This window comes from Centroberyx affinis, unplaced genomic scaffold (genome assembly GCF_046629955.1).
Source record: "Centroberyx affinis isolate AG114_WGS23_722 - 3 ecotype Tasmania unplaced genomic scaffold, CSIRO-AGI_Caff_v1 ptg002006l_1, whole genome shotgun sequence".
Lineage (NCBI taxonomy): Eukaryota > Metazoa > Chordata > Actinopteri > Beryciformes > Berycidae > Centroberyx > Centroberyx affinis.
In genome coordinates, this window is record NW_027280349.1 from 15,843 (window position 1) to 38,504 (window position 22,662).

At 42.8% G+C, this 22,662-nt stretch overlaps 2 protein-coding genes across 2 annotated transcripts; both read right to left on the reverse strand.

Annotated features, from left to right (window-relative positions):
• Positions 1 to 472: 472 nt before the first annotated feature.
• Positions 473 to 12,483, reverse strand: LOC139653939 (membrane-spanning 4-domains subfamily A member 4A-like). Its single transcript, XM_071530950.1, has 7 exons — positions 12,298 to 12,483; positions 11,422 to 11,532; positions 11,020 to 11,076; positions 7,051 to 7,203; positions 3,741 to 3,854; positions 2,804 to 2,923; positions 473 to 2,712 (listed from the first exon to the last, which is right to left on the reverse strand). Exons 1-7 carry the CDS (start codon positions 12,481 to 12,483, stop codon positions 2,626 to 2,628), a joined length of 828 nt encoding a protein of 275 aa, XP_071387051.1. The 3' UTR covers positions 473 to 2,625.
• Positions 12,484 to 20,417: 7,934 nt separating this feature from the next.
• LOC139653940 (ankyrin repeat domain-containing protein 34A) lies at positions 20,418 to 22,019 on the reverse strand. The gene has a single exon (XM_071530951.1). It carries the CDS (start codon positions 22,017 to 22,019, stop codon positions 20,418 to 20,420), a length of 1,602 nt encoding a protein of 533 aa, XP_071387052.1.
• Positions 22,020 to 22,662: the final 643 nt, after the last annotated feature.

The following is a 22,662-nucleotide window of genomic DNA, read 5'->3' on the forward strand; positions in this document are numbered from 1 at the left end:
GAAACTGCTGAGAAGTTGTATGAAGAAAAAACACTCATCTGATTTTGTACTGGCATGAGGATGAGTAGATGATGACCCAGGTTTAATTCTTGGGTGAACTTTCCCTTTAACGGAGACCTGGTTCCCTGCTGTCTGACTGGAGATCCTGCAGTCTGCAGGTTTTCAGTTCGCTCATTAACTCTCCTTGAACCAGAGAGGAAGAACTAGTCAGAGAATTGATCCGCTGTACTGAAGACCTGCAGACTGCTGGACCTTCAAGAACCCTGGTGGAGAACACTGAGGTTCTACTGCTTTCTGGAGGGACAAGAGATAAAGGACCCGCTCTGATTGGATGTTATTATCTGCAAGGGAGCTCACACAGATGGATTTGATTGGACAAAAGTCTGGCAGGTTTTTTGACGGGATGAGCAACCACATGGAGGAACCTGATTGGACTAAACATCACATGGAGGAACCGGAGGGGACTAGAGGTCAGATGGAGGAACCTGATTGGACTAGAGGTCAAATGAAAGGAACCGGAGGGGACTAGAGGTCAGATGGAGGAACCTGATTGGATGGGACGGCTTGTGGAGCAGTTATGATGGAAGGAATAATGTCAGCAGGCCACGACTGACAGAAGTCGTTTTTCTAAACATTCATTATGATGGAACTTATTTTTAGGTCCGCAATATAAATAACTTGCATTCATTTATTTCTTATGAATTCCTAAAATGGACAAGTTGACCCGTCTGTTGTGTGTCCATGTAGCAACAGACTAGGGAAACGTTCCTGTTTCCTCAGTAACATCACAGGTCCTCAAGTCAGACTTCACCCTCAGTCACAGTTTGATTTGCATCAAGGTTTTAATAAGAGAAGAGTACATTTACAAAAATAGTGTGTATACATTTTTGAAAGCAATATCATTATCTGTTTTATTATCTGGTCATCATGCAAAAACTCTAAAATCCAGAGGATCCAGTCTGCAGTAGCATTTTGTCGACCAAGACTTAAGTTCCCTACAATCCTTTGATGTTGTGTCGGTGTTTTAGATGGTGATGTTTCATTTTGGAACCAAATTTTTCAAATGCGTTGACTGTAAAAGTGTTAGCTAATTTTAGAATTGGTCTTGGTGTCGGGACCTTCTAGGTTCCACCGCTACGTATCAACAAGTACCGAGGAGAACCTGAGGCCGTTCTCCTCTGAAGAGAGTTCTAACAGTCCACAGGAAGTGAACTGAACTGAACTGAACTGAACTGAACTGAACTGATCTGAACTGATCTGTCTGCTGGATGTTCTGAACTGTCTGCTGTCTCATTACTAAGCTATGGCCTAATTCATGTCATAACATGACAAAGGCATTTTTATTGTTTTGAGTCTTTGAAGACATTCAGAAATAAAAATGATCTGAATACAAGACTGCAAAAGGAAAAAGCATTCCTCCACATGTTAGACAAAAGTGAAGTTTTCAGCTCCTGTAAGATTACTCTTTAACATCAACATTTAGGAACAGTATCATCACTAGGAAATGCTGTCTTCAGATCAAATGACTAATTCAGTCATCAGTGAACCAGTCCCTCTTTCATTCTACATCCACACAACAAGAGCTTTATCTGCACACTCAAGGTCCACTGGTAATTTTGGAATACATTTATTGCAAAGCCAAACTTATTTCAATAAAACATAAAATTTTATAACTGGTTCTTCTGTTATTCCTTTGTAGATTGGAGTTGTAGTTCCACAAACATTTCTCGGAGGCAGAGCTACTCTGGAGACAGAAATAATCTCAGTGGTTTAATAAATGCCAAGTCATACTTCTGAGTCGAAGTGTCGCTGTTGCTACGCCATCGGTGTCTAGTGGTGCGAGGATTTCTAGTTCTGCGTTGGTGATTCTGCATGTAGACCAGCGAAGCACTAGATGGCAGTGTGGAGCTTTGTTCACACAGACGTCACCACAGAAGTAGTAGAAGTGTTTCCATTGTCTGAAACTCATGGATGTTTCAGTTCATCTGGTGTCTTTATAGTCGGGACATGATCTGTGGTCCAGATGAACATCTGAACCTCCTCAGCTCGTCTCTCTTCATCTGCTCCATGTTGTCTTCCCTATCGGCCCACAGCCACCCATACAGGAGGAGGAGACACCAAGCGGCCAATCACAGCTCTTCCGGTCTTCCGGTCTTGCGGTCTTGCGGTCTTGCGGTCTTCCGGTCTTCCAGTCTTCTGGTCTTGCGTCGCTCTACGCTCAGAGGAGCAGTTAGCTACAGCGACACTGCAAAGACCTACGGTGAAATCCGACACTTCAACGCAGAAATATAACTTGGCCTTTAATGTCTCAGTAACACCAGACTGAAGCCCAGTGAACAAGACAAGAGGTAAGAGAGGAGGAAGCTAATATTATGAAGCCTAGCACTCTGCTGCTAACTGCTGCCTCTTACACAAAACGTACACTGTGGGGGCGATACAGTGATCAGTGTGAATCATTTGTAAAAGACAGTATATTGAAATCAGGACTGCTTTGTGGATATATGTGTGTGTGTGTGTGTGTGTACTATCACATTATGCGAGGTGTGTACGTTTGCCGGTGAGCAAGGCTACATTAAACTGTGAGAGTTCAGCAGGTGGTTTGGCGTGATGAACGGCAGCTTCGCCTCAGTAGAGGACGGTGGTGTACGCCGGAGGCTCGCCGCTCAGACCGCCAGCTGATCCTTCCTCCGGAGCTTTAGGGAACGCCATCGTCTGAAAAACAACAACATGTGAGCTGGAATTTCCCTCTGAACTGAACTTTATTCCAAAATGACTCACATGACTTCACACATTTACAACAAACCTCATGGTTGGCCTGTGAAGTAGGCGGAGCCTGTGAAGTGAGCCCAGCCTGGAAAGTAGGCGGAGCCTGCATGGTCACTCTGCTGCCTTCAGGTAAATGATTGCTCACGATGAACACTTGCTATAAGACAAACAAGATTCAAGATTCAATAATTTTATTGCCATGTCAACATAGTTGATAGGAATTTGTCTTGGTTCACTCTCTACAACAACAATGCAACAGCAGCACACAATATACACACAGTACAACAGTAAACAGCAATATACACACACAGAATACATTTACGGCACAATCAGAAAGCAGCACGTTATCCAGCACATAGTAAAGTGCTGGTTAAGAGCATTTAGAGATAATCAGTGCAAGTTCAGATGCCTGATGGCTTGGAGGTAGGTGCTCTCCCTGAAGTGAGATGTTCTAGACTTAATGCTCCTGTATCTTCTACCTGATGGGAGGAGATTAAAGAGGTAATATGCCGGATGAGAGGGATCTGTGGTGATATTTTTAGCCTTCCTGATTATTCTGGTGGAATAAAGTGATGCAAACGAGGAAAGACTACAACCAATGATTTTAGATTCTCTGCCGATCACTTTTCCAAGCTTAGTCTTGTGAGAAGTGAGTCATGGCTTTCTGCCTGACCCTGAACTTCGCTGGTGGGCTTTACTGACTATGAGACTGGTGTTAAGATCCCATGATAGGGATTCGTGGATAGTGGTCCCAAGGAACCGGAAGGAGGAGACCCTCTCTACAACTTGACCATTTTTATTTTTTTTTTAAACAGATAAAGTCCTTTAATTTGCTGCTGTTATATGGAAACACAAAGCAACATTAAAAGGTAATTCATGGTAGAGGGTTAGCCTCTAAGCTCTGTGCTGTCATTTTGCGGCGTGTGATGACGCTGCTGATCTGTTATGTGTTTGTAAGACGCAGGTCGACTCACCTGGGGGGCGGAGCTGCAGGTAGCTTTGCAGGCGTACACTGCAACGCTGATGGAAACAATGAACTCCAGGACAGAGAAAACAGCCAAGACCCCTGAAACCCCCATCGACTGACTCTGTGAAGAACATGGAGGAAACTGCAGTCAGACTTCCTGCTGCTGGAGGAAATCGTTCTACAGGTTTATGTCCAACTTACTTCTGCATTCTGTTAAAACAGATTTACTAGTTTCCAGTTCAGTTTCTCTTTACCGAAAGCTTGTTGTTGTAGCAGCCGTGTGGATATGTCGTTGTTTTATTCACCGTGTCTTCGGGAGCAGCCAAAGATGAGCATTTCCGATGTACATCGTATATGCAGGTTGACCTCCAAGACTTCCACGACCAAACTGGATGAAGGGTTTAAACTGTACGCTTTTTCATACATCTGAGACTATGAGGATAGCTGTCTGCTAGCTAGTGGCTAGCTATCTAGAAATCAGTAATAGAGCAGCAGCCTGTCACAAGGGGACCTGGTCATGATCCCTGATTAGCCTAGTCCTATTCTGAGAGGCTTGATAAATATCATATTATATTTATCTGGTTAATATCAGATCCCTGAAGTGGAATTGGAACTGGAAGTGCATGTGAACAGACCAGCACCCCTACTCTCTCTCTGTGTGGCTTCTCGTTTTTCCTCTGACAGGCTGCTGCCCTGATACTGATTTCTCCAGTCAGCCTGTCTCTGTTTGATACTGGTGAAAATAAAACCACAATGTGATTATGTAGGCATATATAGCAATCATTATCAGAAGCTTGCTGGGTGAGACTCTCTTAACAACAGTGTTAGGCAGTGAGCTAGATTGCTAGCCACTAGCTAGCAGACAGCTATCCTCTCAGATGTATGAAAAAGCGTACAGTTTAAACCCTTCATCCAGTTTGGTCATGGGAGTCTTGGAGGTCAACCTGCATATACGATGTACATCGGAAATGTTCATCTTTGGCTGCTCCCGAAGACACGGTGAATAAAACAACAGGATATCCACACTGCTGCTACAACAACAAGCTTTCGGTAAAGAGAAACTGAACCAGAAAGTTGTAACAGAATGCAAAAGTAAGTTGGGCCCCTATTGTCTTTAACAAGGCAGCTCTACTGTCAGCATCTCTCAGCATCACCAGCATCCGTCTCACACTGAAGGTATGATAGACAGTTAAAACTTGTTCAGCACTGTGGTTAATTCATCATGAAAAACACATTTGAAGTGAAAAATTAGTTTTGGTCATAAATGTGTTGTTAATGATGTGACAGATGCCTTGGACAGTAAACAGCACTTGTCTCTCTGTTGACCTGTCCAAGGCTTCTGACACTGTTGACCATCAAGCTCAGCAGACGCCGCTGGGCTGAACTCCAGGCTGGTCGGCCGGTTTAATCAATATCTTTCTAACAGGCAGCAGTGTGTCTCCGCTGATGGTCTGAAATTCATTCTTTTAAATGTTAAAAGTGATGTTCCCCAGGGCTTGATCCTGGCTCCCATCCTCTTCAGTATTTACAGAAACAATCTTGATGATGGCATTGCGGACACAAAAGCTCATTTTTATGCAGATGACACTGTTCTTTATTCTGTTGCCCCTCTTTAGACAGCGCTCTATCTGAACTCCAGTCTGCTTTTAACACCCTGCAGGAAAATGTAACTCCGACTTGTGCTGACAAGACCAAACTTATGACATTTTCCTGCACTAAATCTCTTACTCTCACAACTCAGCCCATTATGGCAGCAAATAACATGCAAATTGAACATGTTACAAGCTACAAGCACCTGGGAGTCTGGCTGAATAAGAATCTTCATTTCAAAGAGCACATCAGCAAATTGACAAAAAAAAACTCAAAGTCTAGCTTGGTTTCTTTTTTCGAAACAAATCCTGCTTTTATCAATATTGAGACTCCCTCTACTCTCTTTATCACTAACCTCAGACCATTAACTCAGCACTGTGTCCTGTATCAGGAATTACACTGGAACTCACTAGCCACCAGACAATTGATAAACTAGTACATTTTTATTTATAAAGTCATCTAAGATCACAGTTCTGCATTCTTCTTAAAGTTCCCAGAATCAGAACTGTTTTTGGCGAAAAGGCATTTGATTATTTTGCCTCCTGGTCCTTAACAATCTCCAGTCAAAGCTCCAGCTCCACCATTTTATTCACCTAAATCAGTTCAAACTAATTATCCACAGTCTTATACAAGATGTCTGCTCCTGTTTCTGATCTAAATTGTGACCTTTTTTTATTGTACATATTTTAGTATTTTTCTTTTTTCTGTACTGTTTTTGTATGTTTTATTGTGTAACACCTGCCGCCATTTCTTGGCCAGGTCTCCCTTGGAAAAGAGATTTTGAATCTCAATGGGACTTCCTGGTAAAATAAAGGTTAAATAAAATAAATAAAGTAGTTATGTATAGATGTAATTATGGTGGAGCAGGTAGGAGATACAGAAACTCGCACACTGATTTAAAGGTCTCATACCATGTAAAGCAGGACTCCCCTCTTCCTCTGTGATGATAAAGGAGTTGGATGGTCTATCTAAACATGGTGAAAGTATCAAACTAAATCCACACAATCCATATTAGTGCAGCGAGCCTCTAAACGAGCCGTTTGGACTTCCGTAACTTTGTGGCGTCACAAAGGTTCGCTCATTATCATTTTTGTAAGAAATAATAGACTAACAAAGTGTTTTTTTCAAAGCGGTTGAGCGGTTGTCGTTGTTTATTACCGGAGAGTTTTCCCTACCTGTAGCCGCCGGGCCGCGGCGTCTCACGTTTCACTCTGGAAACGGTTAGCCAATAGGAACGGAGGGGTCGTTAATATTAATGAGCCTTAAAGACACGGAGACAGAAACGGCCTGTTCTTGGTAAGGCTCAGAGAGATGCTGGAAAATGAACGTGGAGAAATGGATTGAGAGTGTTTTTGGTTCATGACACCACACACACAGCTTTGAATGGACAGAAAGACACTAAATAAAACTCTGGAGTGGAGAATATGGAGCTTTAAATAGGAAATGTCCACAAGAGAGCTGTACTGATAAAGCATTTAATACAAAAAGTGCTCCATGGTGAGAAAAATAGTGCAAAAACAGAAGAGTGCACAAACAAAAAAGGTTTTGGTCCTAGACCATCATTAGTCTGTTTGCTTCTTAGAATGGAGGCACAAAACTGTTCTATATAGAGCAATCAATGCCAATTAGTGTCACATGACACAAGTCCTATGACATTATGGTGGAGCAAACATAAGGTGTTCTTCTAGTTTTTTGACAACTACATATTTCAAACCAAAATGTCCTACCATATATCGGCGACAGTCATCATAGAAACCACAGGAATAATTTCCATAGCAACTGCAGTAGAGCAACACACCGGCGGCGTCCATAGAGTAGAGGATGGTGGCGGTGCAGGAAGCCACCGCAGCAACAACACTGACGCCCAGAGCGCCGTTCACCTGCCGAGCAAAGAGACAGCGTCAGGGAGGCTGGAGCCGCACAGACAGGACAGGACAGGACAGGACAGGACAGGAGGACAGGTCAGGACAGGTCAGGACAGGTCAGGACAGGTCAGGACAGGACAGGTCAGGACAGGTCAGGACAGGTCAGGTCAGGAGGACAGGTCAGGACAGGAGGACAGGTCAGGACAGGTCAGGACAGGACAGGACAGGAGGACAGGTCAGGACAGGAGGACAGGTCAGGACAGGAGGACAGGTCAGGACAGGTCAGGACAGGAGGACAGGTCAGGACAGGACAGGACAGGAGGACAGGTCAGGACAGGTCAGGTCAGGAGGACAGGTCAGGACAGGAGGACAGGTCAGGACAGGAGGACAGGTCAGGACAGGTCAGGACAGGAGGACAGGTCAGGACAGGAGGACAGGTCAGGTCAGGACAGGACAGGACAGGACAGGACAGGAGGACAGGTCAGGACAGGTCAGGTCAGGAGGACAGGTCAGGAGGACAGGTCAGGACAGGAGGACAGGTCAGGACAGGTCAGGACAGGAGGACAGGTCAGGACAGGACAGGACAGTTTAGTTTAGGACAGGACTGAAATCTGTGCTTTCCAGTAACGAAAAGTTTACATGCAGGATTTAAAAACCACAAAACAAATGATTATATGTAGACTGAGACTGGTGCGGCTGGTGACCCAGCTCGGTAAACTGTGTGGCCAAAAAATGTCTGACTACAGTCTGCTGTAGTCGAGACTAAACATTCATTCATTCATTCATTACCTTTATTTGAATTCGAGAATCGCTAAGTTTGACCCTCTTTTACAGTGATGTTGAATGAACAATATTAAAATAAGGCAAACAAAGAATTTCAACCAAAACAAAAAACAACAGTAATAATAAATATGAAACAAACGAAAAATCAAAAAGACACAGTTGAGAGTATCAATTAGAAACTGTTACAAATAGAAGCGGGGAGGTTTCAAATCATATCTTGATATGATAAAATGATCAAAAGTAACAAAGGCAACTAACTTTAATAAAAACAGCAGTTCATTCCAGGTGTGATTTGACATGAGGGACCGGCAGCATGAGCCAATCACAACGTGTCTGGATTGGTTTTAGCAGAGATGTTGAGTAAGATGGTAATTTTCAAATAATAGCTTTAGGAATGAATAAATACCAATGCTGCTCACATCTTTCGGACAAAGAAGACCATCCTACCTTATCACATAGAGTACAATGATGAGAACCATATGAATCGCCAGTAATAATTCTAAGCGAGGACTGGTACAGTGAATCCAGTGGCTTGAGAATGGAGGCAGAGGCCTATAAATAACATCGCCGCAATCCAAGACAGAGAGAAAAACTGCTTCAACAATCCTTTTCTGGAAAAAAGTTATTTCTATTTCTGAACAGGAGGCCAATCTTTTGCTGCAATTTACAAACAAGATTATCTATATTATATTTAAAAGTAAACTTCTCATCTACCCAGATACCAAGATATTTATATTCAGTACCTCGCTCAATGGAGGATCCATTCAGAGTGGATAAGTGCAAGTTAATATAATCAATATCTTTGTCTTTAAAAAACAACATGAACTAACTAAAACTTTGTTTTATGTGCATTCAGTTACAGTTTAAGATCAATATTAGGTGTGTTTTGCAGCACATTGACACAACGCTGCAAATTTTCAACGGCTGTTTTAACAGAATAGGCAACACAGTATAGAATTGTATCATCTGCGTAAAGATGTACATGACAACTTGATAGAGATTAGATGATATCGATATATATATATATATGTTGTAAACAATACCCAATATGGACCCAATATCGAACCCTGTGGGACACCTTTGGTAACTGGTACAAACTCTAACCAATTCCAATACACACAACAAGATATAGACTTTTACAGTACAGCCAGTACAGCAATACAAAGCCTGGACCTACACATAAAAACAAGGCCAATGAATATCCAACACACACAACATAGAGCACCAATGTCCAGATACATGCGAGTTCACCAGTTAATGGCAATACATACAACAAAGATATTGGCTTTTAGACTGAAAGCCGATACAGCAAAGCCTAGTCCTCCACATAAAAAACAAGCCCAATGAACACCCAACACATAGGCTACAATATAGAGCACCAGTGTCCAAATCCAAATCCAAATCCAAAGCACATTCACCCGTTGGCACAAATGACTTCCTGAAACGTTCTGTGGAGCATCTTGGCATTAATAACCGGCCACTGAACGTACTCCTCAAGCTATTCAATATACAATGCAGAGGGTGACCGTCATATTCGAGTATGGTCTTAAACCTCCTCCTGGTTCTTTCCTCCATGACAATTTCTAGGAAGTCAGGAGTAGAGCCAATTATAGATCCTGCCTTTTTAATCAGTTTGTTAATCCTGTTCCTATCATCGACTGTAATGCCGTTTCCCCAACATACCACAGTATAAAAAAGGACACTGGCCAAGATGCTTTGATAGAAAACATTCAGACGTTTCCTACTAACCTCAAAGGACCTAAGCTTCCTGAGGAAAAACAACCTGGATTGAGCCGTTTTAAGTACAGCATTAGTGTTCTCTGTCCAGTTCAAGTCCTTGTCAACATGAACACCCAGATATTTATAAGAAGGAACAATCTCAACCTGATTACCCTTAATGAGAATTGGAGTAGAAAATATTAGTTATCTGTGAAAAACAATCTAAATTAGGACAAAGTTCAAAAACATGGGAGGATCTTCCTCACTATACTATACCATGTAAATAACACCAAGAAAAAGACAGTAACAAGAACTGAGAAGGAGTCAGCAGCTCCATGCAGTGTAAAAATTATTTCTCATCAGTGTAGAATACAAAGTTCGTCTACTGCCATAAGATACTAGGTTTTTCCATATCAGAGTTTACACCCTTAGACCCGGGGATTAGTAAAGTCTATCTTAGTTTCATCCTGGTCTAATATAGTCCAGTCTGTCAATCATTTTCCTGTCTGTTTGGATATGACACTTTTTTTCCATTGAACATCAGTGGCAGCTGACTACCATGAACCTGCCCTTTCTTCCTGTAAGAGCTACGATAAGATGAAACGTTATTGATCCCTGTCGGGAAATGAGGTTGGGTTAGGGTTCAGAGTCCAGGACTCTGTTCTGTCTATATAAGGAACTATGAGATCATGACCGGTCCTCTGCTGCTAGGTAAGAAGTATCGCTGACTTTTGGAAAAGTTTGTCTGGAGAATGATTCATGGAGGTTTAATGTGTTTCTGACACATTTTCAATATAAACTAATCCACTGTAAAATAGTCCTATTTCTGAGCTCAGTGTTGTCAGACAGACAATACATTGATCAGTACATTGATTGCGAATGTAAAACAGCCAGTTCCTCCATTTGGCAGTTGGCCCACTGCCTACCATGCTTCCTTTTAATCAGGGTATTGCAGAGACTTGCCCGAACATTAGCTAACATCAGCTGGATTAGCTGAGTGTGAAATAACTTTTCCAGGTCTGTCATGAAGTTTTCTGCTTTGTACAGAATTAAAAGGACTTTAAAACTGTCATGAAGTTTTCTGGGACCTTTTGCGTAAAAACAAATGAGAATCCATTTAATGATTTCATACTTTTTTGAACTCTTCAGCGCTGACAAAGGCAAACCACAAGCTGGTACATTGAGGATGTGAATGGAGTCGGCTACTTCACTCCCTACTTTAGCCCTTTGTACCACTAAGAATACTAATGGAAGTCAGTCTGGACACCTGCTGAGCATCGGTGTGATGTACAGTATTTAGTAAGGTGATAGTGATATAAAGTTACTAACCAGGCACCGGCTCATCGACTTGCCGGCAGCCACCGTCAGAGATCCAGCCAGGACATACTGGAGAGACAAGGACAGAAATATTCAGTACAGGAAGAGTTGGAAACACTGACTCCTCTCTGACTACATGACTAACAGCACAACATTAAACCAAATGATACTTTTTAACTGAAGTCCTTGGTTGACTAAATGAGACACCTGTGCAGACTGGATCCAACAGGTTTTACCCTCTGTGAAAGATAATTAGAAAAAGATCCAGTTGACCCAAGAGAACATATGTGTTCCGGAGAGAAATGAATACCAAAACAGACTTCATCCAACTGGTTTTTAGCCAGCCTGCATGACTAAAGGGTTAGACTACGGGGATGTATTTAGAAACAGATGCTGACTGTGAGGTAGACTTACAAATAAAGCTCCCCAGACGAACACGCCACTGTACACGCCCAGTGACTCTGCATTCACCGCCATCACAATGCCGAACAGGAACGCCAGCAGGCCGATCATGATCTGCACCGTCTGGAGGGACGACAGGCAGCAGAGACCGTTAACTTACAGTGGAAATCCCTCTGTCTGCTGCTGCTGCACTGCTGCTGCAACCCCAAGAGGAACTGTCTGGAAAAATCTACTTACTGCTTGTTGTGAACTGGTAATTTGCCTGTTGATACAGTTTACAGAACAAAAAGAGAACCAAGAAAAGCTTCTAGTAAATACCTTCTTTAACTGTGGTTAGAAAGTGCTTCACAATGGGATACTGGAAAAATAAAAACACTTAAACAGTAAAATAGTAAAATATGCACAGCAAGACAGTAAAACAGTAAAATAGTAAAACAAAGAGAACACACAGTACAAGAAATAAAACAGACACAATCAAAGCCAAGAGAATAAAAATGGGTGTTAAGTCGTTTAAAGAACCTTAAAACTGATTGTGAACCTGACAGGTGAAGAGAAGCCAGCACAGTGATGTGAGCCAGGAGAAATCACTGGCTACAAAAAGAGAAAGACAAGAGAACTCTTATTTTTTTTAGTTTAGTTTTTGCAGAGTGATAACCCATGGAGGTTAAGTGCTAAAAAATCAAAGAGAGATAAAATGGAATGATAAAAAGCACAGAACGAAATAAAATTTTACAATTATGAAGAGATAAAAAATAACAACAAGAAGCTTATTAAAACGTTTCACCTCAAAACAAATAAGTGAAACAACTAACTAACAAGTAAAAGACAAGTAAAGCAACAACAGGATCTAAATGAGAACACAAAACAACAGACTGGACTGGTACCTACCCCCAGCACCTGCGGCCGGCCCTGCTCGAACGTCTGGGTGCCTGGACCGTGTTGTGGTGCAGCACCCTGAGGTGCTGGGTACACCTGGGTGCCTGGACCGTGTTGGGGTGCAGCACCCTGAGGTGCTGGGTACACCTGGGTGACCACCACCACACTGCCCGTCGCGGTCGATACTGGCGCTGACATGTTTCAGGTGAGATGAATCTCTGCTGCTCTGAGCTGCTCAGCGTCCTGCTGTCTGATATCTGTCTTCAGTTAATTATTGATCTGAGAGTCATACTTGACCCTTATTCTGTTTCCTGGTTGCTGCTATGATATCAGCTTCCTGCCCTCATGTACTAAATTTGCAGTTCATTATGTGTGTGTGTGTGTATGAGGAAGTGTTTCACAGAAAAACAAGAACTGACCTTTGGAAATAAACTGCCAACATCAATCTCCAGACTTTATAAAATAAAACACCCTTGCACCTCTAATAAAACATGTTGTACTTTAACCTTTTACTCTCTTGTATTTCACTGTAGCTCTGTCAGTTGTGAAGCTGAACTCAGATCCCAGCTGTGCGGCGCTGTACATCGTCTTGGCAGCACAACATTTAACCAAACAAGGCAACAGTAAGTGTGTCGTCCCCCATGCAAATGATGCAGTCTCCTTCTTGGGCAATCAGGAACCAGTATAGTACAGTAACTTTATCATACAGTATCAGTCACATTACAGCTGTAAGTGCATTACCAGTGAATGATAAAAGACCAAGACCAAGACTGTGTCTGAGATGCTGTTAATTCACAACACTGCACTGCAATGAACTGCAACCAAATGGCCCGATTTTAAAATACCCAGCGACGCATCCTCAGCTCAGTTTCTGGTTAGGTGTATTCTGGTTGGTTGGTTGGCTGGTTAGGTGTATATTCTGGTTGGTTGGATTTTTTCTGATGGGTTGTTGGGTGTATTCTGGTTAGGTGTATTCTGGTTGGTTGGGTATTTTCTAGTTGGTTGTTGGGAATATTCTGGTTGGTTGTTGGATGTATTCTGGTTGGTTGTTGGTCTTAGCTTTTTATTTTTAACTGAAGCCTGGTTTACTTCAACTGCTTCAGCTACATTGTTAGAGTCTTCTCCTCCTAATTTCACCTTTTTATACTCCAGTAGACAAAATAGAAGAGGGGGTGGAATCGCTACTATTTTCTCTTGTAGTTTTACCTGCATTCAGTGTTCTTTTGGCAATTTTCTAACATTTGAATACTTAGCAATGGTTATCAAAGCACAACAGCCTGTACTCACTGTGACTGTCTATCGCCTCCCCAAACATGATAGCAACTTCTTATCTGAGTTTTATGATTTTTTACATTTTCATGTCAACGACTACACTGATTCAAGGGCTTTGGATTTCTTGGATCTTGTTGCTTGTCTCAATCTTGTTCAGCATGTGCAGAGTGCCACCCACATTCATGGAAACACACTGGATTTAGTTATTACTAGGGGTATTGATGTTGACATTTTATCCATTGCCAAGGTCCCTGTTTCTGATTTTTCATTTTTGTGTTTTTTTTAATACCACTCTTGCTACATCAAATGACTGTCCAGTTGTTGCCGTGAAACATAACATTAACAATGATGTTATTGACAGATTTTCAAATCTGGTAGACACCTTTCCTCCATCCACCACTGGCTTAGTTGACCTTGTTGATGATTTTAACGATAAATTAAGATTCTCACTAAGTACAGTTGCTCCTGCACAAACCAAAAAAAGGCAATTAATCCGCAAATCATGGAAAACTGCTGCAATTTGTCAGCTGAAAAGAAATTGTCGAAAAGCTGAGAGAGACGATGGAGGAAAAGCAAACTACATGTTCACTTCGACATTTCTAAAGATCAAGTAATAATTTACAATAATGCAGTCAGGAAAGAAAGACAAGCCCATTTCTCAAAGATTATTTCAGATAACCAAAATAATCCCAAAGTGCTTTTTTCCACAATCGACAGTCTTTTAAATCCATCACCTGCTCTCAGTCTTCATAATAACTCGTCAACTCTTAAATGCGAAGAATTTGCCTCATTTTTTTAAAGAAAAACTACTTTCTACTTTCTATTAGAGCTAGCATTGTAAATGCAGACACTCAAACTTCCTGGGATTTCCCTGTCCATGGCCCTCCATCTATGATGTCATCCTTTGATATGGTGTCAGAAGATGCCATCAGTGAAGTTATTAGCAGGATGAAGTCTTCTACGTGTGTTCTTGACCCCATCCCAACCACGCTGTTTAAATCCTGCTTCAAAAGCCTTTCCCAAGAAACAACAAGTATAATAAACTCCTCTCTTAATTTAGGCATCTTCCCCACAGCTTTCAAGACTTCAATGGTAAAACCTCTCCTCAAGAAATCAAATCTAGATTTCTCAGAGCTAAACAATTACAGACCCATTTCTAATCTACCTTTCCTTGGTAAACTTTTAGAGAAAATTGTTTTCTAACCGACAACGGCATCTTAGAAAAGCTCCAATCTGGTTATGGAGCAAACCACAGCACAGAGACTGCCCTACTGAAAGTTGTAAACGACCTGAGAATTATTGTGGATGCAAACAATGTTGCTGTCCTTCTTCTCTTACACCTCAGTGCAGCATTCGATACAATCGACCACGATATTTTAATTGACAGACTTGAAAATTGGGTGGGTCTCTCTGACTGTGTATTAGCTTGGTTTCAGTCATATTTAACTGATAGACAGTGTTTTGTCAGCCTGGGTGCTTATGTATCAGAGACTCATGGCATTGAATATGGTATTCCTCAGGGAAGCACTCTCGGCCCAATTTTGTTTCCATTATATATGCTCCCACTTGGAAATATTATTAACCATCACCACGTCAATTACCATTTTTATGTTGATGATACACAATTGTACATCTCTGTCTCACCTAATGACCCCAATGCACTGCATGCTCTCATTGCCTGTCTCATGGACATCAATGTATGGATTGGTAAAAACTTTTTAAAGCTACATGAGGAAAAAACTGAGATTCTTTTAATAAGACCCAAAGCAGCAAGAAAAAAACTGCACTCAATGCTTGGTGGTCTTAGCAAACAGATTAAAACTAACATCACAAACTTGGGAGTGATTTTAGACTTTAAATCTTAATTCTCATTTTAACAAGGTCATTAAAACATCCTTTTTTCGTCTTAGGAATATTGCCAAAGTCAGACCTTTTTTAAAGCAGAAAGATTCTGAAATACTCACTCACGCTTTTATTACTAGTCGTTTAGACTATTGTAATTCCCTTTTTACTGAATTACCTAAAAAGTCTATAAGAAAACTACAGCTGGTTCAGAATGCTGCGGCCAGAGTCTTAACCAAAACAAAGAAAATGGATCTAGGCTACCTGTATCTTTTAGAATTGTTCTTTTACTTGTTTATAAAGCTTTAAATGACCTTGCTCCTCCCTACATCAGAGATGTTTTTTCATTTTATGTTCCAGCCAGATCACTAAGGTCCTCCACCGCTTTTCTTTTAAATGTTCCTTATGTGTCCCATAAAAGTACCGATGAGAGTGCCTTCTGTTTTTATGCCCCTAAACTGTGGAACTCACTGCCTCTGGATACTAGAATGGCAAGCTCTCTCTGTATTTTTTAAAAGGAAATGAAAATCTTTTTAATCTGGCTTTTAATTTGGAGTAATGTTATAGCCTTAGTTTTTAAGTTCTAATCATTGGTTTTTACTTTTATCCCTGGTGTTTATTTTATTGTATTTTTCTTTTCTTTTATTGACTCTTATTTATTGATTTTCTTTTTTTTTTTAACGTTTTATTGTTTTATTGTTGTAATTTTGCTATGTGAAGCACTTTGGGCTGCATGCTTGTATGAAAGGTGCTATATAAATAAAGTTGAGTTGAGTTGTTGGGTGTATTCTGGTTGGTTGTTGGGTATATTCTGGTTGGGTGTATTCTGGTTTTGTTGTTGGGTGTACTCTGGTTAGGTGTATTCCGGTTGGTTGGTTGTTTTCTGGTTGGTTTTTGGGTGTATTCTGGTTGGTTGTTGGGTGCATTCTGGTTCTGGTTAGTTGCTGGGTATATTCTGGTTGGGTGTATTCTGGTTGGTTGGTTAGATGTATTCTGGTTGGTTGGTTAGGTGTATATTCTGGTTGGTTGGATGTTTTCTGGTGGGTAGCTGGGTGTATTCTGGTTGGTTGTTGGATATATTCTGGTTGATGGTTGGGTGTATTCTGGTTGGTTGGGTGTTTTTTGGTTGGTTATTGTGTATATTCTGGTTGGGTATTGGGTATATTCTGGTTGGTTGTTGGGTATATTCTGGTTGAATGTTGGGTGTATTCTGGTTGGGTGTATTCTGGTTGGTTGGTTAGGTGTATTCTGGTTGGTTGGTTAGATGTGTTCTGGTTGGTTGGTTAGGTGTATATTCTGGTTGGTTGGATGTTTTCTGGTGAGTTGTTGGGTGTATTCTGGTTGGTTGTTGGGTATATTCTGATTGGTTGTTGGGTGTATTCTGGTTGGGTGTTTTCTGGTTGGTTGTTGGGTATATTCTGGTTGGGTACTGGGTATATTCTGGTTGGTTGGTTAGGTGTATTCTGGTTGGTTGTTGGGTGTATTCTGGCTGGTTGTTGGGTATATTCTGGTTGGGTATTGGGTATATTCTGTATTCTGGTTGGTTGGTTAGGTGTATTCTGGTTGGTTGGTTAGATGTGTTCTGGTTGGTTGGTTAGGTGTATATTCTGGTTGGTTGGATGTTTTCTGGTGAGTTGTTGGGTGTATTCTGGTTGGTTGTTGGGTATATTCTGATTGGTTGTTGGGTGTATTCTGGTTGGGTGTTTTCTGGTTGGTTGTTGGGTATATTCTGGTTGGGTACTGGGTATATTCTGGTTGGTTGGTTAGGTGTATTCTGGTTGGTTGTTGGGTGTATTCTGGTTGGTTGTTGGGTATATTCTGGTTGGGTATTGGGTATATTCTGGTTGGTTGTTGGGTATATTCTGGTTGGTTGTTGGGTGTATTCCGGTTGGGTATTGGGTATATTCTGGTTGGTTGTTTTCTGGTTGGTTGTTGGGTATATTCTGGTTGGGTATTGGGTATATTCTGGTTGGTTGTTGGGTATATTCTGGTTGGGTACTGGGTATATTCTGGTTGGTTGGTTAGGTGTATTCTGGTTGGTTGGTTAGGTGTATTCTGGTTGGTTGTTGGGTATATTCTGGTTGGTTGTTGGGTATATTCTGGTTGGTTGTTGGGTGTATTCCGGTTGGGTGTAGGGTATTCTGGTTGGTTGGTTAGGTGTATTCTGGTTGGTTGTTGGGTGTATTCTGGTTGGTTGTTGGTGTATTCTGGTTGGTTGCTGGTGTATTCTGGTTGGGTGTATTCTGGTTGGGTGTATTCTGATTGATTGTTGGGTATATTCTGGTTGGGTGTATTTTGGGTTTTCAGAGGAAGGCGGGGTTCTGACTATTATCTTCCTCATCAGATCATATTGCGGCGCTGCAGGTCCTGCTGATGGATCCATGGATGAAGGTTTTGCTGTGTGAAGCCAGGCTGGAAGAAATGAAGGCTTTAGAAATGAAGCTTTGGCCTGGAAACACTACAGTAAGTGGCTTTCTGTAGTCGGACACCGCTGGTTGAGCTTGGTTGTTGGTGTATTCTGGCAGAATACCCTACACCTGACCTTGATTATTTTTCTGAAAAAATGCAAGATTCTCTGCAATGTTTCTGTGTCAGTTTGCAGTAGAGATATAAGGATTGGTGCAACTTGTGAGTCAAGCAGATGTTAGCATAAGTACTGATTGAAGAGTCTTTTCCTTGGCCTGCTTATTAAAGGGTAACTTTGGTATTTTTCAACTATTTTCCCATCTTTTTTCTCTGTAGGGTCCTTTCCATAATGTTGTCAGACACTTATAATAACAATCTGAGCCTGTCAGTGGCAAAAACAAAACAAGCACTTTTAGTGGACGTACATTGACGGTGCGCATTTGCCCCGTCAGATTACATTGTAGCCCGTTTCGCGGCTGCTGGCTGACGCGATCTCGCTCAATACTGGACCAACAGTCCAGCTTGAAAAATACCAAAGTTACCCTTTAAAGTACAGTTGTAAGAATTTGTGAATATTTTCTCCCTGTGTGTTTTTAAAAGGATGTGACAAGTTCTCTGTGATTAAAAATACAGGAACCAGTCCCAGTAGAAACCAGTAGAAGACTGTGGTTTTACTGGGCACATCCCAGTAGTTAAGAAAATCTCCCTGGAGGAATAAAGGTTAAATAAGTTTAGCTTGGGACAACAAAGGCCAACACCGTTCTTCTGTTTTGATCCATATTTGAACATGAAACCAATATTTATTCCACAGTTGAATTACAATCAAAGTGAAAGAAGAAAAATAGATTACATATTCAATTTGACTTAGCTATATGCTAACAGGCATACAAAAATACTTTCTTTTTGTTTGGGTTTATCATAAACTTCAAGTAATCTACGTACAATAAAGTCGTCACAAGGTCAATATCAAACCTCTTAGCACTTAGGACAGGTCAGCTCCTTTAAGACATTACTGGATCAAACAGAAGTGAAACCGGCGTCAACATGGTAAGATTAAAGACGTCAGAAGGTTTCTGTTCACATCCCACCCTGGACCCTGACTGAGATCTGTACTCGGTTTCAGTCCACTGGCTGCAGTGGCTGGTAAATCCCCAAATCCACCAGCTACTTTCTCTATTTTACCAGGGAACTAGATGTTTAGAATGGAATAGGACTCCAAATTATGTCTGGTTACCTAGAGAGTAGACTAGCTTACCAGATACAGATAAATATTTACCAGCTGGTAAACCCCCAGCTTGTCTCATCTACTTGAACTCTCTCAGATCAGCCCAACATCTCTCCTTGTGGTGACCACATACTAGAAGTGCTTCATTGCTTTCTCTGCAGGTTGGTGAAGACCACTTCACACTGAGTGAGATTGACATTACAGTACAGCCTATATTGCACAGACAGTGTTTCATAAAACAGATGAGGTTAGTCAAATCTTTACAGTATTTACAGTCTGTTTGGAGCTCTGTTCCTGCACCAACAGCAGCTGTGACGCTATTTGGGTTCAAATCCTCCAAACGTCGGTGGTTGGTTCAAAATGCAAACAAGCTGTTGATTTCTTTGGAATTTCATATGTAAGGAACCACACTTCAATTTACTTAATCTAAACACAAATTAGATAATAATAACACAGTGTTTTTAACACTGTCATGGATATAAATTACACAATAGTTGTCAGGATAAGACAGACCAGCGGTGGCCAAACGTCTCTCAGAACTACAAAATAAAGACAACTCATTTAGAGAGAGGAACAAATGGAGCATTTAGATAGAAATACCAACTATTATATCGACAAGTATGTAGATAATTACAGTACATACAGCGCAATAGGTAGTTTCACACTTTTCCACATTCTTCAATCAAAACAACAGCTCATAAATGAAGTAACCTGAAGATAAATTAATATGTAAATAGGTAGCTTAATCAATCAACTGATGAATAAATGACATGTGATGTTTCAAGAGGTGCTTAAAACCCTATTGTATAATTTCAAAATGCATGGGTGCTGATGAGAAAAGAAGCGTTCTCGTCATACCTTTTTTGCCAGACATGAGTAAATGTTTTTTAGTTCTTTCCAGCAGTAGGAACATATTATTGTACACATTGATTCCACGGGCAAAAATATCATTTTTCACTGTGAAAAAATGGACATGACCTTGGTGCAAATTGTGCATTTGTAAACATCTAATAAGTCATAAATATTTCTTTTTTACTCTTAATTCATTTTTGACTGCTGAACTGGAATAAACAATTCATGAAAATTTAGAGGAAGCGCAGCAACATGTAAACGTCATTTGACTTTTCACAAGCTTCCTGTGGTTCTGCTGAACAGTTCAGGTAATACAGGTTCAGGTAAGATGACCTTAACATCAAGAAGTCTGCTCTAACAGAGCGAGGACAGGGCGAAACCTAACTCTAAAAGAACAAAATATGGTCTGAATGTGGCACTGGGTTCACTGTTAAAGTTATGGGCATGATCTGATGAAGTAGGCTTCGCAGTAAATCCCTCTCAAATCCCCAAAAGTCACTGCAGTTACCCATCATGCCATGCTCTGAGCCTTTAATCAATCGCCATTGGACTCAATGACCTTCTCAGCCAGAATCTCCTGAAAGGTGGAAAGCTGTTTCATCTGCTCCGTCTGCATGGAGTGTCTCCTCATCAACTTCTTCTTCATCTTGAAGTCCGGGCCTCGTTTGGGCGAGGCCGGGGCCACGGGGACCAGGATCTTGTGGCCGGAATGGACCGGGGAGGTGGGCTTGCCGTTGGCCCTGATGTCTGGGATGGGCCTCTGGGGGTTGATGTTGAGCGGAGGCAGGAAGCCGGGTCTGGTGTGGGAGATGTGGTCCAGGAGGAGCGTCCCGGAGCCCCGGCGCTCCAGGAGCCCTGGGGGACGGCGGCGCATGGTGATGGGGGACACCGAGTTGGGAATATTCTCCAGAGACTCCCTGGACGAGCTGGTGAACAGGGAGAGAGGGGAGGCGTTGTACCTCCTCCGCTCCACCGACACTCGACCAGAGTCCGGAGATCCTGGGATAGACTCGGGACAGAGATGGGTGTCCGACTCGTAGTGCTCCATTCGGGTCAGTTTAGGATGGGCCAGGGCCCGGGCGGCCACCGCCCCGGCTCCACCGGCGTTCTCCTGTGACTCTGGGGCGGTGTTCCTGCGGTACAGAATCTGGTGCTGCTGGACTTTGTCGGCCCAAGAACCACAGAGAGCTGCACAGTCCTCGGAGCAGGACCGGTCAATGAGTTTGGGGGAACAGGGGTCATGGGTTTCGATGCTGTGCCGGCGTGACAAGAGAGGTCTCACCGGTTCTGAGATAGACAGGCCGTTCATCTCTGTGATCGTCCTGCTCAGATCACAGCCACCTTCCTCCTCCAGACCTCCATCCACCCTCTCCTGGTGGACTCCACTCAGCACGGAGGGGGCCACCAGGCCCCAGGGCTCGGAGTTCAGCCTCTTCAGCAGCTTGCGTGGGGGCGGCCTCTTCTCCCCTGGAGGTCGCGCAGAAGGTAAGGGTAAAGCCGAGGTGAGCGCGAAGCTGAAGATCCCCTCTTCCTCCTTGGCCTCGTCTGCTGCCGGGGAGCTGGAGGTGCCGATCTCCACCTCAGAGGGCGACATGCAGGCCGGAGAAAGCTTGTCCACGACACCCGGCGAGGGAGGAGAGTTGAGGTACTGTTTCGTCTTCTTGGTGCCTGACGGTGACGTGTCGGTGGTGATGATGATCACCTCCTTGCCTTTGGCCTTGCAGGCGTCCAGCAAGACCTGCAGAGTGTCGCGGTCGCCCTTGTTGATGGCGTGGACCAGGGCGGAGGAGCCGGAGTAGTCTTTGAGGCTGGGGTCCGCTCCGTTCTCCAGGAGCAGGGACACCACCTCCTTCCCGGCCTGCTCGGCGCAGGCATGCATCAGCGCCGTTCTGCCGCTCTTATCTGGAATGTTTGGATCAGCACCTTTTTCCAGAAGATACCGCACCATCCTCTGGCGGCTCTGCGGGTCGTCATAACTCGCTATGCAAGCAGCTGAGATGGGAGTCTCTCCACGCTCGTTGCCCTCGTTGATGTAAGCTCCGCCTTCTAGCAGCAGACGGGTTAGCCTGAGCTTTCCCTGGAAGACGGCTTTGAGGAGGGCGTTCCCCTCGGTGTGGAGGGGGGCTCCGTCTCCCATCGTCCCTCCGGAGCTCAAACTTCCTGCCCTCTGGGAGTTAGCTTAACGCTGGCTGGTCATCCTCCATGAGAAGTCACATGACCTGGGGAAAAACAAACATCAGGGGTAAGTTCAGACCATCAGCACCCACATCACCAGGCTGCTGTCTGATCGGCTGATCTCAGCTGGCTGACTGACAGCTGTAGAGCCGATGGTGTTGCAGCCCCAGGCAGAACAGGTAGCAATGCTAGTACATGATTGGCTGTGTGTTAGGTGTAGCCAACTGGTTTGGGCTGAGGCGACTGTGGTCACCTCTTACATTTCTTACATTACATTTACAGAAGTGCAGAGAGACAGGACAGACTGGGAGAGGGAGAGGGGGTGACATGGTACCTGGTATCGCACCTTAGACCACTGAGGCCCCGGGGCGTCCCTTCCTTACATTTCTTATACGCACTAGAAGTGTCAGACGTGCGTCTTTTCAAATGCCCCAGCTGTTTTCAATGGGCAAACACAAACTGCCCTGACGCTCCGAACTCCACTGTGGAGCAGAGGGTTAGAAGACTAACTAGCCCTAACCCAGGGTAAAATAATGATTCTGTTTTAGGAGATGATATTTTTGACTTTATAATTATCTAAATAGGCATGTCCATATTATGAATGT